This window comes from Zalophus californianus, chromosome 15, assembly GCF_009762305.2.
Source record: "Zalophus californianus isolate mZalCal1 chromosome 15, mZalCal1.pri.v2, whole genome shotgun sequence".
NCBI classification, from domain to species: Eukaryota; Metazoa; Chordata; class Mammalia; order Carnivora; family Otariidae; genus Zalophus; species Zalophus californianus.
Genome location: NC_045609.1, coordinates 29,460,391 through 29,477,838, shown reverse-complemented (window position 1 = coordinate 29,477,838; position 17,448 = coordinate 29,460,391). Strand labels below are relative to the sequence as shown.

The 17,448-nt window shown below is 35.9% G+C and overlaps 1 protein-coding gene and 1 long non-coding RNA gene across 5 annotated transcripts in view; one reads left to right on the top strand and one right to left on the bottom strand.

The window, feature by feature from the left end:
* HERC4 (HECT and RLD domain containing E3 ubiquitin protein ligase 4) overlaps window positions 1–17,448 on the top strand; it is a 132,175-nt gene that overhangs the window by 102,241 nt on the left and 12,486 nt on the right. For all 4 annotated transcript variants that reach the window (XM_027591197.2, XM_035724145.1, XM_027591181.2 and 1 more), the window contains 5 exons: window positions 1,330–1,497; window positions 1,673–1,816; window positions 13,818–13,984; window positions 14,609–14,675; window positions 17,196–17,278. In XM_027591197.2, the coding sequence (XP_027446998.1) occupies window positions 1,330–1,497; window positions 1,673–1,816; window positions 13,818–13,984; window positions 14,609–14,675; window positions 17,196–17,278 (629 nt within the window). The remainder of the gene's footprint in view (window positions 1–1,329; window positions 1,498–1,672; window positions 1,817–13,817; window positions 13,985–14,608; window positions 14,676–17,195; window positions 17,279–17,448) is intronic.
* Window positions 14,029–16,561, bottom strand: LOC113920858. Its single transcript, XR_003519403.1, has 3 exons — window positions 16,175–16,561; window positions 15,329–15,362; window positions 14,029–14,476 (listed from the first exon to the last, which is right to left on the bottom strand). It is a non-coding gene; the product is annotated as an uncharacterized LOC113920858 (long non-coding RNA).

The following is a 17,448-nucleotide window of genomic DNA, read 5'->3' as shown; positions in this document are numbered from 1 at the left end:
ATGTATATTCTTATGAGGGCTACTTATGTATATTTAAATGAAAATAGAATAGCCTTTAATAATTTTATATCTAAAAAAAGGTATGAGCCTTTTTGTTACAGAAATATGCAATTTTTGTAAACAGTTTTACTAGTTTCCTTGATAAACATTGGTTTGTTTCAAATCTTGCTTCATTATATATTCCATATTTATATACTTGGTAAAAAATGGAAGTAACTAGAGATGAGATGAAGTAAAGTAAGAGGAATTTGATCACTTGTTAGGGGGAGGATATGAAGTTTCCTTGAAGAAAGTTTTTAGTAATAAGGCATTTTCCTAAGATTAGTCATCTCCTGCTCCTCTCTCTCTTTTCTCCCCCAACCTGCTCTGTTTTATGTTGAACATTTTTTCATTTATAATGAGTTTTTTTTAACTGACTTATGTTAAAAAAGAGCTTTGAGAGCTACAGTAGATTTGCTTTATGTTTTCAGCCTGTAAATTAAAAAGGTTTTGAGTTTTTAGCAGAGTATCAGATGGTAGAAGCTAAGGACTAAGAGAAAGATGGGAAGAAACCTTGAGCAGTTAATATTCTAAAAATGCTTTAAAAAAAATTATCCCCACCCCAATTTTGATAGTTATTTTCATTCCTTTAAAATAAATGCATTTAGTATTTTAAATGCCTCCAGATATTTAAAGCATAAATACTAGGGGAATTTTAGAGGTGCTTATATCCATTTTCATCAACAGAAGAAATAAGTATTTTTATAGGGTTTATACTAATAGCTGGTGAACCAGTTTTTGGATAGTCATTGTTAAAACAATAATTGCCTCATGCTTTTAATATATAGTATATTCCATTTTAGAACAAGAACACAGGAAAAACCATACAAAAAAAACAAAGGTTTTAGATGGTGAAGGCCAAATGCTTGGTTTGTGAGCACATGTGGTGATCACTGTACTAGATGAATTTCTATAATACTACTTAGCCAGGCTGTTCCTTATTCTCATTAGAGGTTGTTTTAATGTTGTTTTCTTTTTCTTCTCACTCTTCATCCATGTTGTTTTTTGAGAAATAGCAGTGTTCAGATTTACCATATTATAGTTCCTTGCTTGTTTAATGGTATCATTAGATATACTTCAGTCTAAACATTCAAAAGGATAGTCTTTATGCTGAGAATACAGTTTTATTAAGCTTATAACGGTATTAGGTGCTCTGTGAATTCAGTAGTATAGGTAGTATTATAGGAATTATAAATATAGGATTATAATCAATAGGTAGAAGTTAGCTTACCTAGTCACATTAGTTTCTTTATAGCATTGCTATTAAAATTTTAATCTTTTGTTTTCTAGATGGCTATTGACCAGGCCCACAGACAGAATGTCTCCTCTCTTTTTCTCCCAGTAATTGAATCTGTGAATCCCTGCTTAATTCTAGTGGTGCGTAGAGAAAATATTGTAGGAGATGCAATGGAAGTCCTTAGGAAAACAAAGAATATAGACTACAAAAAGCCACTCAAGGTAATTTGACATTTTCTGTTATATATATTACAATATATGCTCAGCAATTAATAGTTTTTAACTGCTGAGCATTTATTGTTAATAAATTACATGTTATGGGCTCTTGGCTCTCTCTCGGCTCTCCAGAATATACTTCCATTTCTTTACGTTCAGTGTTTGCATTATACTATTGTAGGTTATATTTGTTGGAGAAGACGCTGTTGATGCAGGAGGAGTACGCAAAGAATTTTTCTTGCTCATCATGAGAGAATTGTTGGATCCTAAATATGGCATGTTTAGGTATTACGAAGATTCCAGGCTCATTTGGTTTTCTGATAAGGTGAGGTCCAACTGTCTAAATTATTTCTAATTTAGAGATAATTTAGAATAATCTAAGAATAATTTTAGAAATATACCTATGTATATATACCTACATGTGTCAAGTTGACTCAGTAAAGTTATTACTGGATTCCTAACATATTCAGAGATTTGCTTTATTACAGTTTGAAAAATTATAAACTTTTGGGGCGCCTGGGTGGCTCAGATGGTTAAGTGTCTGCCTTCGTCTCAGGTCATGATCCCAGGGTCACGGGCTCCTAGCTCAGCGAGGAGCCTGCTTCTCCCTCTGCCTCTCTCCCTGCTCATGCTTTCTCTCTCTGTATCTCTGTGTCTCAAATGAATAAATAAAATCTTTAAAAAAAATTATAAACTTTTGGACTCAGAATCATCAGGACACCTTAATATTTCTCACACATTTCAAATTAGCAAAATAAATTAAAGGAACGGTCAGCCTGAGAATGATGGTGACCTTTCCTTCTGCTGATTTAGATTTGAGGATTAGACAATAATTACCAGATTAACTTTTCCTCTCGGAAGAATTAATTTATCATTAGCAATCATTGATTTCTCTACCTTATCATTTAGGGCAGAGGTAACTACTCAGCAAATTATAGTCCATAAGCTAAATTCTTTTCCACACATGTTGTTTTAAAGAAAGTCATGTCCACTCATTTACCTGTTCATGGCTACTTTCTAGCTACAACTGGAAGAGGCAGAGTTGAGTGGTTAAGACAAAGACCCTATGATCAACAAAGCCTAAAATATTTACCATTTGTCCCCTTACAGAAAAAGTTTGCTACCCTTGATTTAGAGACTATAAATGAAATGGGGATGGTTCAGTTACAGAACAAGTTGAAAGAAATTTGAATAGAATATTTATTATTTGTTCTAAAAACCTTGATGTGTGTTATTTATTCATTGTTTCAGGAGGCTTGCTGTCCTTTGTCATGTTAGCAGTCATTGATGATCAGTGCCAAGGCTCATTAATTTATTAGGTTGCAAAAACGGTGCTACTTTTAAATTTATATTTCATTTTATTGGCTTGGATACTTCTATATAGAGAAATTTCCCTACATCTACTATTTGGTTCCTTAGTAGTATAATTCATATGGGGAAGGATTCTCTTTCTTCAGTTGCCAGCTTTGCAAAAGAATGAATCTGTTCATTGGCATCATACTTCAGTGGTGACAATTTGTTTTTTAGTTTTGTTTTCAAATATTATTATTTATTCATGGATTTAAGTATATTTGATGTTTTTAGTCCATTGTAGTTATTATCTTTATTGCTGCTCCCGTCTTTGTCTAGGGAGAGCTCTACAGGTTGGAGAGTTTGTTCTGTTTTGTTTTGTTTTTTAAGATTTTATTTATTTGAGAGAGAGCACAAGTGGGGGGGAGGGGCAGAGGGAGAAGCAGACTCCCCACTGAGCAGGGAGCCCAGTGGTGGGGCTCAATTCTAGGACCCTGGGATCATGACCTGAGCCAAAGGCAGACGCTTAACCAACTGAGCCACCCAGTCACCCCAGTAGGTGGACAATCTGACTGAATTACAGTCTCCTCCTTGGCTTGGTCTCTTAGGGTAGTTTGTTAATGGTGTAGCAGATGGAATTTGAGAGGGTACATAGGATGGAGGCCTGTCCTGCTAGGATCACAAAGAGTGCTGTGGGCCTTTATTCAGTTCTACAGAGAGGTAATGTTTTGAAACCAGGGGAAGGGCAGCCTTTTTTTTTAAAGATTTTATTTCATTTATGTGAGAGAGCACAAGAGGGGTTAGGGTCAGAGGGAGAAGCAGACGCCCCGCCGAGCAGGGAGCCCAGCGTGGGACTCGATTCAGGGTATCCAGGACCATGACCTGAGCCGAAGGCAGTCGCCCAACCAACTGAGCCACCCAGGCGCCTGGGAGGGGTAGTTTTAACAAGCTTTATCATGGATCTCTGTGAGACCTTTCCAGTTATATCTTGATTTGGCCAATGGGAGCCCTGTTGAACTGGTTCCTCTTTTGTGTACTTTTGACATGTCCCCATTTTTCCTTAATTCTTTACATTTAATACAACAAATGTTCGAGGCTCTTCTTGTGTTTATCCCAGCCCTGGCATTAGCCATTTCTCTTTAAAAGCCCTGACTTCTTCAGATGGAAATGGTATTTAGAAATTGTGTTCTGGATGCTAAGTGTACTCACTATTACCAGGGAGTCATTGCTTTCAGATTCTCGGCAGACAGAAAGAACTAGGAGCTATAACTATGTATACCTACACGTACACATCTTATGGTTTCCAGATACAAATCATACTGATACCTCTAATTCTTTTTTTAACAATTTTATTTATTCATTTGAGAGAGAACGCACGCACAAGTCGGGGGAGGGAGCAGGAGAAGCAGACCCCCTGCTGAGCAGGGAGCCTGATGCAGGGCTCAATCCCAGGACTTTTATTTATTTGAGAGATAGAGACAGAGAGAGAGAATGAGCAGGGGGAGGAGCAGAGGCAGAGGGAGAAGCAGACTCCCTGCTCAGCAGGGAGCCTGATGTGGGACTTGATTCTGGAACTCCAGGATAATGACCTGAGCCGAAGGCACCCAAGATTGTTTTGATTATTAGGGGTCTCTTGCAATTTTGTATGAATTTTATGGTTAGCTTGTCCATTTCTTCAAAAAAGGCCATTAAGGATTTGATGGAGAAGGTGTTGAATAAACGTTTTGTTCTTTTTGATGCTGTCATAAATTGAACTTTTTCAGAAATTTTATTTTTGGTTTGTTCATTGCTAGGGCACAGAAATACAGCTGCTTTTTGTATGTTGATCTTGTATCATGCAATTTTGCTGAATTCATTTATCAGCTCTAATAGGTGGTTTTGTGGATTCTTTAGGATTTTCTTTATATGAGATTATGGCATCCACAAATGAAATAGATTTAATTTTACTTCTTTCCTTCCAATTTAAATACCTTTATTTCTTTTTCTTGCCTAATTGCCCTGGCTAGAACTTCAAAACACTGTCAAATACAAGTGGTAAGAGTGGACATGCTTTTCTCATTCCTGATCTGAGTTGGATGTTAGCTGTGGATTTTTCATAAATTCCTTTTATCATGTTAAGGAAGTTCTCTTCCATGTCTAGTTTGTTGAGTATATTTATCATGAAAGAAGAGTGGGATTTTCTCAGATGCTTTTTCTGCTTCAAGATGATCGTGTGCTTTCTTTCCTTCATTCCGTTAATGTGTTGTATTACATTGGTGCATTTTCTTATGTCAAGCCACCTTGTATTCTTTTTTTTAATTAATTTTTTTTTTAAGATCTTATCTATTTGACAGAGCACAGGCAGGGGGAGCAGCAGGCAGAGGGAGAGGGAAAAGCAGGCTTCCCGCCGAGCAGGGCTGAAGGCAGCCGCTTAACCAACTGAGCCACCCAGGCACCCCACCACCTTGTATTCTTAAGATAAAGCCCAATTGGTCATGGTGTATAATCCATTTAGTTGACCTGTATTCTGTTGATGATTTTTCCATCCTTATTTGTTAAGGATACTGGCCTATAGTTTTCTTTTTGGTGTTTGTGATGTCTTTGTCTGTCTTTGGTGTCATGTTAGTTTGACCTCACAGATGAGTTAGAAAATGTTCCCTCATCTTCCATTTCTTGAAAAAGGAACAATTGGTGTTACTTACTCTTTAAATGTTTGGTAGAATCTGATCCTAGGCTTTTCTTTGTTGGAAGGGTTTTTTTGTTTTATTTTGTAAGATTTTATTTATTTGAAAGACAGTGAAAGGGAGCATGTGCGCAGGGGGAGGGGTAGAAGGAGAGGAGAGGGAGTCCTAAGCTGACTCCCCACTGAGCGTGGAGACTCACATGGGGCTCAAGTCCCCCAACCCTGAGATGGTGACCTGAGCCAAAACCAAGAGTTGGACGTTTAATCAGCTGAGCTACCCAGGTGCCCTTTTGGAAGGTTTTTTATTTTGAGGGATTTTTTAAAGATTTTATTTATTTGAGAGGGAGCATGAGCCGGGGGAGGGGCAGAGGGACCCCAAGATCATGACCCAAGCCAAAGGCAGACATTTAACTGACTGAGCCACCTAGGCACCCCTGGAAGTTTTTTAATGAGTGATTCAGTTTCTTCTTATAGGTTGTTTCTTAGGAGTTTGTTTGTTTGTTTGTCTTTAGATTTTCTAATTCTTCTGGTGTCAGTTTTGGTAGTTTGTATGTTTCTAGGAATTTATCCATTTCATCTAGATTATCTATTTTGTTGTCATACAGTTGTTCATGGTATTCTGTTACAATCCTTTTTATTTCTGTAAGAATGATAGTAATGTCCCCACTTTCAATCCTGATTTTAGTAATGTGAGTCTTTCTTTTTTTCTTGGTCATTCTAGCTAAAGGTTTGTCAGTTTTGTTGATCTTTTAAAAGAATCAACTTTTGGTTTTGTTGCTTCTATGTATTGTTTTTCTATTCTATATTTTATTTATCTCCACTTTAATCTTCATTTATAATCTCCCTCTACTAGCATTGGGTTTAGTTTGCTTTTCATTTTGTAGTTCCTTAGGATATAAAATTTGGTTATTGATTTGAGATATTTTTTCTTTTTTAATATATATGTTTATAACTATAAATTTATGAATACTGATTTCACTGTATCGTATAAGTTTTTATATTGTGATACCTTCTTTGACCCATTGGTTGTTTAGGAGTGTGTTAATTTTCACATCTTTGAATTCTCCATATTTCCTTTTGTTTTTTTTAAGAATTTATTTTTAAGTAAGCTCTACACCCTACGTGAGGCTCAAACCCACAACCCCAAGATCAAGAATTGCACACTCCACCAAATGAGCTAGCCAGGCGCCCTGTCTCCATATTTCTTCTGTTGTTGATTTCTAGTTTTATTCCATTGTGGTCTAAAAATATATTTTTAATGATTTTAGTCTTTTTAAATTTATTGAGACTTATTTTTTGACCTACATATGGTCTCTCCTGGAAAATGTTCCACGTGCACTTGAGAACATGTATTCTGTTGTGGAATGGAATGTTCTGTAGCTGTCTGTTAGGTCTTGTTGTTTTATAGTATTTTTCAAGTTCTCTATTTCCTTAATTGATCTTCTGTCTGACTGTTATATCTGTTATTGAAAGTGGGATATTGAAGCTTCCAACTATTATTTTAGAACTGTAACTCTCCCTTCAGTTGTGTCAGTTTTTACTTCATATATTTTAAAGCTGTATTGTTAGGTATGTAGATGTTTGTAAATGTTACATATCTTCTTGATGAATTGATGCTTTTTGATTTAAAGTCTTTTTCATCTCATAGTAGTATAGCCACTCAGCTCTTTTGGCTATTATTTACATAGTATATCATTTTTTCAAACTTTCACTTTCAATCTAGAGTCTTTGGATTTAGAGTGAGGTTTATAGGCATATGCAGATCTTCCTAGACTTACAGTGGGGTTATGTTCCAGTAAACCCATTGTAAGTTGGAAATTTTATAGGTCAACATGCATTGAATACACCTAACCTATTGGACATTATAGCTTAGCCTAGCTTAAACATGCTCAGAACAGGGGCACCTGGTTAAGTGTCTGCCTTCAGCTCAGGTCATGGTCCCAGGGTCCTGGGATTGAGCCCCGCATTGGGCTTCCTGCTCAGTGGGGAGTCTGCTTCTCCCTCTGCCTCTGCCCCTCCCCCTAACTTATGCTGTAGCTCTCTCTCAAATAAATAAAATCTTTAAAAAAAAATGCTCAAAACACTTATATTAGCCTACTGTTGGGCAAAATCATCTAACACTAAGCCTATTTTATAACCAAGTGTTGAATATCACACTTAATTTTTACTGAAAGTGAAAAATAAAATGGTTGTGTGAGCACAGGGATTATAAGTGTGTTGTTTGTTTACCCTCATGATTGCCTGGCTGACTGTTGTGCTCAGCATCACAGGAGTATCTTACTGCATGTTGCTAGCCCAGGGAAAGAGCAACATTTAAAATTTGAAGTATGATTTCTACTGGTATAGTTATCACTTTTGCACCACTGTAAAATCAGAAAATCATGTCAAAGATAAGTTAGGGGTCGGCTGTCATTGAATAATGGTTTGTTTTTTAAAAAATCCTTCCTGCTAGTCTTTGCCTTTTGATTACAGAATTTAATTCATTGACATTTCAATCTGGGTTTTTTAAAAGATTTTATTTATTTGAGAGAGATAGAGTGAAAGAGAGAGAGATCTGTTATTTCCTTAGTTCTTGCTCTGAGGGTTACAATTAACACCTTCTATTTACAACAATCTAGTTTGAATTTATATCAACTCCAGTAGTATACAGAAACTCTGCTCCTAGAACAGCTCTGTTCCTTTATTATTCTCACACCTTACAGCTTTATACATTGTGTGACCATTAATGTAGATTTATAATTATTTTATACATTTGAGTTTTGAACCATATAGAGAAAATTACAAATCAAAAATACAGTAATTTTAACTTTTATATTTACCTGTATAGCTACCTTTAGCAGAGTTCTTTATTTCTTTGTATGACTTGGAGTTACTGTGTATAGCATCCTTTCCTTTCAGCTGATGAACTTTTAGCATTTCTTTTTTTTTTGGTATTTTAAAAAATTTTTTATTGTTAATCACCATACATTACATCATTAGTTTTTGATGTAGTGTTCCATGATTCATTGTTTGTGCATAACACCCACTGCTCCATGCAGGACGTGCCCTCCCCAATACCCATCACCAGGCTAACCCATCCTCCCACCCCTCTCCCCTCTAGAACCCTCAGTTTGTTTTTCAGAGTCCATCGTCTCTCATGGTTCATCTCCCCCTCCGATTTCCCCCCCTTCATTCTTCCCCTCCTGCTATCGTCTTCTTCTTTTTGGACTTTAGCATTTCTTTAAGGAAGGTCTGATAGCAACAAACTCTCTGTTTTTCTTTATCTGAGATGTAAAATTCTTGATTGGCAGTTTTTTCTTTCAGCCCTTTAAATATGTCATTCCAGTGCCTTTTGGCATGCATGGTTTTGAATTAGAAATCAACTGTTAGTCTCATTGAGGAGCCCGTCTATGGTCTATGTGATGAGTTGCTTCTCTTTTGCTGCTTTCAATACTTTTTATAATTAACTTTCAATGCTTAGATTAAAATGTGTGTGAATGTGGATCTCAGGCTTGTCATAGTTGGAGTTTGTTGAGCTGCTTGGGTGTTAGATTTATGTCTTTTATCAAATTTAGAAAATTTTCAACCATTTCTTCAGACATTTTTTCTGTCTCATTTCCTCTCCTTGTGGCACTCTGCTACTTGTATGATGGTACACTTGATGGTATGCCACAGGTCTCATAGGCTCTCATATTTCTTCATTCTTTTTTCTTGCTGTTGTCCCACAAAGCGGATAATCTCAGCTGACTTATTTTCAAGTTTGTGGATTCTTTTTTCTGCCTGCTCAAATCTCTTATACCCCTCTAGTGAGTTTTTTATTTCAGTTACTACTGTACTTTCCAGCTCCGGAAACAAGCTTCTGCTTCTTTTCCATAATTTCTATCTCTTTATTGATATTCTCTATTTGATGAGACATTATTATTCTTTTTTCTCCCCCCACTCCCCTGCCCCCATGGTTTCCTTTAGCTATTTGAGCGTATTTAAAACAGTTGATTTAGGGGCGCCTGGGTGGTTCAGTCAGTTAAGTGTCTGCCTTCAGCTCAGGTCATGATCTCAGGGTCCTGGGATCGAGCCCCACATCAGGGTTCCCTGATCATTGGGGAGCCTGCTTCTCCCTCTCCCTCTGCAGCTCCCCCTGCTTGTGCTCTCTCCTTCTCTCTCAAATAAATAAATAAAATCTTTTAAAAAATAAATAAGTAAAATGAAACAGTTAATTTAAGTCTTCATCTAGAAAAACCAATGTCTGGGATTTCTCAACAATTTATAGGATTTCTTTTTCTCCTGTGAATGGGCCATATTTCTTTTTTTTTGCATGCCTAATAAATTTTTGTTGAATACTGGGTACTTTTTTTGTTGTTTGACATTTTTTGTCCCCCCCCCCCCCCACAGTACCAATTATTCCTCCAGGTTTCTTTTATTTCTTTTATCTTTTTCTTCTGATCCTTGACTTTTATTCACATTTAAGAATGTGACACTAAAAAGCTACTTAGTTTGGGCCAACACGTTTTTTTTCTTTTTTTTGCCCAAGTAGGCTCCATGTCCAGTGTGGAACCCAACACAGTGCTTGAACTCAGAACCCTGACAAGAGTCAGACACTTAACTGACTGAGCCACCCATGTGCCCCTGGGCATACACATTTATGATTTAAAGTCCTTATTCATAGAGTGATTAGGTATGGGCATTTCAGGGGGGAACCCTCAAATGTCAACGTATATAGTTTTTCACTCTTTGGGTTTTTTTACTCTTTGACTGCCAGTGTTTTAGTAGTGTTCTGAACACTGGAAAGGGAAGCTAGGATTCTCATTGTTAACTATATACACCTTCATTTGATCGTCTTGTTTTTTTGTGTTTATTTTACGTTTTAAGTTTTTAACTGAAGTATAATTGACCTTCAGTATTACATTAGTTTCAGGTATATAACATTAGTGATTTAGCATGTATATACAGTACTCAGTGCACACCGTGATAAGTGTAGTTACCATCTGTCACTGTACAGAATTATTAAAATATTATTGACTATATTCCATATGCTGCAATTTATATCCCTGTGACTTATTTTATAACTGGAGGTTTGTACTCTTAATCCCCTTGAACACTTTGATCCCTTTGTGTTTTTTTTGTTTGTTTTCTTTGTTTTTAAGATTTTATTTATTTATTTGACAGAGATGCAGCGAGAGAGGGAACACAAGCAGGGGGAGTAGGAGAGGGAGAAGCAGGCTTCCCACGGAGCAGGGAGCCCAATGCAGGGCTTGATCCCAGGACCCCGGGATCATGACCTGAGCCGAAGGCAGACGCTTAACGACTGAGCTACGCAGGCGCCCCTCCAGTGGTCAAATTAATATTTTTCCTCTGCGATGTCCTATACTGCATTTAAGTTTAGAAAGTCCTTCTTAAATAGGGCAGATTGAATAATGTGTTAATCTGTCTTCCTCCTGAAATCCCTCTAAATGAGAATAAAGGAATAAAAATGATAATAAACCCACAAGAAAAAAAAGCTATAGGGGATCATTTTAATATCACTAAAGAGATGTTAATATTTTAAAATATGAAAAGTAGACAGATGGCTTGTACCTGATTCAGTAAAGCAGAAGAAACTGAAACAGTAGCTTGTTAAGAGAAAAGCCAATGAGAAACAGGCTAATTTGTATTTCAGGCTGAGGAACCAGAAGTACCAAAAAATACCTTTAAAGTCTAGTAGCTAAGCTAGCTCAGCTGGTAAGACATTAAGACTCCGAAAGTCAGAGGTACTCAAGTAGAATTGAAAATAGGATGAGTGGTAAAAAGTCCCTTGCTTTTCTGGAAAGGATGAGCCAAAGTGGCTCTGGATTCTCAAGCAGGAGATATATTCAAACAAACGGATTGGGGCGCCTGGGTGGCTCAGTCGTTAAGTGTCTGCCTTCGGCTCAGGTCATGATCCCAGGGTCCTGGGATGGATCCCCGCATCGGGCTCCCTGCTCTGCGGGAAGCCTGCTTCGCCCTCTCCCGCTCCCCCTGCTTGTGTTCCCTCTCTCGTGTGTCTCTCTCTGTCAAATAAATAAAAATTTAAAAAAATTTAAAAAAATTTTGACCACTGGAAAAAATGACATTTATGCATGACAAAAGCAAGATTATTAAAAAGCATATAGTAGACTCGGGTATATGTAACAAATATGACATAGGATAATATTAATTCCTGGTATATGAAGAATTCAAATATAAATATATAAGCAAACACTAGCAGCAGCAGCTCTCTCTGCCCACGGGTCCTGTCCCCATGCTTTAATAAAATCATCTTTTTGCACCAAAGAAAGAAAACACTGGCCCTTGAAAGGTAAATGGGCCAAGAATACAAAGAGGCATTTCACAAATACACACAAATCCCTAATTTTCAGTATCACTAATAGACAAAAATACATACTAAAACAAGTTTTCTTGTCTTATTTGGGGGGGGGGAGAGGGACGGAGGGGAGGAGAGAGAGAATCTTAAGCAGGCTCCCCACCCAGCATGGAGCCCGGTGGGGGGCTCAGTATCACGACCCTGAGATTATGACCTGAACTGAAATCAAGAGTCAGATGCTTAACTGACTGAGCCACCCAGGTGCCCCAAGTTTTCATTTTTTAACTCAGATAGAAATGTGTGTTTGTGTATATTACAGATGAAACTATGGAAAGATAGACATTTTCCTAGACTGCAGATGTCAGGGTAAATTGGAATAGGTGTGAACAAAAGCAGTTTCGGGATATGCTTAACTGTCATTTGACTTCGAAATTCTTCTTACAAAGCAAAATTTCTCCTAAGCAAAGATTCCAAACTATGGACAAAAATACATGTAGAAATGATGGGGCGCCTGGGTGGCTTAGTCAGTTAAGCATCCGACTCTTGGTTATGGCTCAGGTCATGATCTCAGGATTGTGAGATCCAGCCCCACTTGGGGGTCCGTGCTCAGTGCTGAGTCTGCTTGTGATTCTCTCCCTCTCCCTCTGCCCCTCCCCCCACCCTGGTCACACATGCACCCACTTGTGCACGCTCGCTCTCTCTAAAAAAATCTTAAAAAAAAAAAATATATATATATATATATGCAGAAATGATACCATCTTACTTATTTTGAATATTACTAGCTAGTTGGAATAACCAACATTTATTGTGCCTTTACCATGTGCTGCAGGAACTGGGCTAAAAGTATTTTACATACATTAATCCCATTTCATCCTCAGAACAACCTTATGAGATAAATACTGTTTTTATCTTTGAAAATAGAGAGGCTAGATACTGAAAGAACTAGGTCTGGAGCCCCAAATCTGATAAAAAATGTTTTTCTTTTAACTGTCATGCTCACTGAATTTTCTGTGACCATATATTTCTTCTTTAAAGACGGGGAAATAAGCATTGTTTTCAGTGATTTAATAATCTAAATATCCAACTATAGTAAAATAGCTAATTTAGCACACCTTTGTACTTTTATAAGAGTGATATGCAACTATTAAAAATCATGTTCTCTGAGGCTGCTGGGTGACTCGAGTGTCCAACTCTTGATCTTACTCAGGTCTTGTTCTCAGGGTCGTGAGTTCAAGCCTCACATTGGGCTCCATGCTGGCTGTGGAGCCTACTTTAAAAAATAAGAAAATAAAATTACATAAATAAAAATGTTCTAGAAGAATATTTAATGATATAAGGAAATACTTGTGATTAGACAAAAGAGAAAACCTTAACTATGTTTTTAAATTATTTTTTTGAACTTATAGTGGTTGCAAATATATAAAAATATTTTTTAAATCCTTGTTTCTGAGTGATTGGATTACAGGCATTGATTCATTTTCTTTATGCTTTTTGTTTTCCAAATTTTGAATGTGTATAATTATTTTAAATCAGATTAAATGTTCTAATAGTCATTTCACGTATTAACTTAATGCTTAGTGATGTGGAAATGCTTATATTTCCTGGGAAAAAAGCCAATTGTGAAGTTATACATCTAGTCTGACCTTAGCTAGGTCTTTATTTTGTCTTAGAAAATATATTGGATGGAAATGTGCAGAAATACTAATAGTGATACTATCCCAGGGAGATGTGATTAAGAATGAGCTTTTTCGGGGCACCTGGGTGGCTCAGTTGTTAAGTGTCTGCCTTCAGCTCAGGTCATGATCCCAGGGTCCTGGGATCGAGTCCCACATCGGGCTCCCTGCTCAGCGAGAAACCTGCTTCTCCCTCTCCTACTCCCCCTGCTTGTGTTCCCTCTCTTGCTGTGTCTCTCTCTGTCAAATAAATAAAATCTTAAAAAAAAAGAGAGAATGAGCTTTTTCATTACTTATTTCTATATCTTCAAAATTTTTTACTACAAGTATGTGTTTTTGTCATCAGAAAAATTTATTATTTTAAAACTTGTAGAAGACGTCTTTACTTTTTTTTCTGTTATTTTAGACATTTGAAGACAGTGATTTATTCCATTTGATTGGTGTTATCTGTGGATTAGCAATTTATAATTTTACTATTGTGGACCTCCATTTTCCTTTGGCTTTGTATAAAAAACTGCTAAAAAAGAAGCCATCCTTGGATGATTTGAAGGAACTAGTACCTGATGTTGGAAGGTTAGTAACAAAAAGTGACAAGGGTTTTAATAGGGAATGGGAAATGTACAGAAAGCTTTCCTTTTAGGAATAATTCTATTTTGTTCTTGTTGAATTTCTAAAACAAAAGCCCTTTTGATATTGGAGAACTCTTCATGTTACCCAGATTCCAAATTTCTACTGAAAGACTTACATGTACAAAACCATTTGCTAAATTTTTAGTAATTTAACAATATTTTGCAAATATCAGATAATAAACTTAGGAAGGTAATGCTTCCTGAGAGTAGTTAAGTGATTTATTTGGACTTCCGATTACCTTCATTCCTAGCTGGAATATGTAAAGTTTCTTTTTATTTATTACATAAAATGGAATAGAAATTGTATATAAGTAAGAACAAATGTTGAAAATGGGTAGATATATGGCCTTTGTATTCAGAAGAAGAGATAAAAACCTTAGAGTGATTTTTTTTTCTTCAGAATTGTTCATTCGCTAGCCACTGTATATCTACCATTCTGAAACAAATATAAAAGTATAGATTAATAAAAAGATTTTATCAAGAATGAGAAATATATATTTATTCATAACCAAAATAGTCAAAATACCCAATAATGTTTTACCTCAAAGAAACGTGTATTGTTTTGCAGAAGCATGCAACAATTACTGGATTATCCAGAAGATGATGTTGAGGAAACATTTTGTCTTAATTTTACGGTAAGATGGAAAGACAGAATAAGACAGAATAGCCTGATTATTCCTCATCCCATTTATTTAACAGCTGTGCCTTATGGCTTTGGGTTTTGTTTTTTTTTTATTTTGATGGGTGGAATTTTTAACCCTTTAGCTAACATTTATTGAGCATTAACTATATGCTAGCCACAGTACGTACATTATTTCATTTAATCCTCATAACAGTCCTATGAGATTAGTATTACTATCCTTATTTTACAGATGAAGAAAACTGAAAACAATCATTACATGTCAATAATAGTATTTATACCCAGGCCTGTGACTTCAGAGCCTAGTGCTCTATCATTATGCTAAAGATCCTTTACAAATACAAGAGGACCTCTTTATTCAAGTATTCATTTTTGAGTCTGCAATTACAAGAATGTTTAGAGAAGCAAAGGTTATTGTACATTAGAATATTCAGTAATGAACTTACCACTTAAAAGATTAATTCCTACTCAGACATCCCTTTCTGCTTCACACTAATATTTGTCCTTGCCCATTTATCTTACTTTGGAAATGACATACCACAGTGAAAATGCAAATATGTTGGAATGTTATTTGGAAAATGAAATTGCAAATCTTGTCAAAGATACACAATTTTGTTAATTCAGTGAAAGGGATGTTGAATAACTTACCCATCCAAATGCAAAGCCATTGACAAACAAGGATCTGGCAGAAGTAGACAGTTGACAAAGAAGAGAAAATCAGCAAGGATTATGAGAAGGCACTTCAGAATGGAATGATTTGAATATTATAAATTAATCTCGGGAAAATGGTAAAACCTTTGGTTTTCTTTCTTTTTCTTTTCATTTTAAATACATTGTGTGTTTGTCCATCCCCCCCCCCCGCCCCCGCCAAGAGTCCTCTTTGTGATCTTGAGATCAAATCTGACAGATAACCATATTCTGCTATCCCACAATTTGCCAAAAAATACTATGTGCCCCCCTCAAAAAAGTTTATCCATTTTTTTATCATTTTAAGAATTGGCACATAGTACAATTGTAAGAAAATTTGGTAGATTTAAGATGAAATAAATGAATTTATTTTAACAATTTTTTTTTCAAGAAAGGTCCTCCTTGGACTTTATTTACTATGAAATTTTTAGTTCCCCATTTCAACTGAATGGTTGGTTTTGCAATGGTTTAATTCTTCAATTCAGTTTCACTTATAGCAGTATCAATTATCTTTGAATCTTTATTGATTATCTCAATGGACTGAAACATTGGGTTCCAAACAATATAATTTCTAACTTATCAATCACCAAGTTTGTGAATGGTTAGTATATTCAAGAAGTATGATAATTTAAACATTCCTTCCCACTGCCATTTCTTTCACAGAAATTTTTAGTGGCTCTTTATTGCTTGCATAGCAATAGATCGATAACGGGCTTCAAAAACATTTGTAATATGACTTTCTAACTTAAATTGTATCCCTCCATTCATACCAAGTTTTATCATGTCACACAGTATTCTCTCACGTACCTTATCTTCCTGTGTTTTAGGGCCATACATTTTCAGAACTTGATATTTACTCTCATATCCATCCTGTCCAGTCTCTGTGCTCAGTCAGAAATCCTGTCCCCTCTCAGTCTTTTGAGAGCCTACTCATCCTTCTAGGTGCTTTCCAAATGACATTTCTTCCTTGAGGTCTTTCATATTTCCTCCACGTAGAAGTAAGTGTTCTTCTGTGGTCTGATAGCGTTTTGTGCATGTCTCTATTATAGCATTTATTTTATTATAAGAAGTTGTTTACATAACACATTTCTCGTCTTCAACTAGATAGTAAACTCCACAGCAGGGATTTATTCATCTCTTATCATCCCACTGCCACCACAGTGTTTTCTAGATGGCAGGTACTAAAAGAAAATGTTCTAATAGAAGAGGATAATATTCCAAAAAGAGGGACTAGAAAGAGAAAAGATACAGATATGGGATTGGTAATATTAATAGGAAAATTAGCAAACTAGTAAGGGAAATAAAAAGTTTAAAAATAATTGACTGTCTTTATAAATCCAATTAATAGCATACTGGAAAAATCACCTGTGATCAAGAATGCAAACAAGGCAGATACTAGGAATACAGTAGTAGTAGCTGTCATGTGAGAAGAATGCATAGCTGGTCTGGGCTGCATACATTTTGACACTTAGATTCTGTCATGTGTACAAGGAAAACATCCTTTCTAATATTTTACTTTTGTAGTGATTGTTCTAAAAAAGTTTTACACATAGTAAGTACTCAGTTTCCTGTTCTTAACTAACCAAACACTTTGTAATTTGTAATTAACTAGTCACGGTAGGATTTCATAACTACCTCACGGTAGAAATGAAAATTTCTAGTTGTGGCGTTATGCAGAATTGACAAATAAGCTTATGGTAGTAACAGAATTTTACCTCAACTTTATTCTTATATTTAATGAGAGAAAGGTAGAATATAATAATAGATTATTAAAATCTAATAAGTTTTGAGTCTGACATTGACTTTTTTTAAAAATTTAAATTAATAGATCACAGTTGAAAACTTTGGTGCAACAGAAGTGAAAGAGCTGGTTCTAAATGGTGCAGACACAGCTGTTAACAAACAAAATCGGTAAGTGAATTATAGCAGCATCAGTGGTAGTAATAAGATTCCGTAGGCATTTTTCTTCTGTATATAGAAACTTGTCACAACCTTAAGTTTTTACTCAGATAAAACTTTTTGAATGGTTAGTAAGGAAGTAACCACCTTTTGCTTCTGAAATCCCTTTAAGATATTACTAA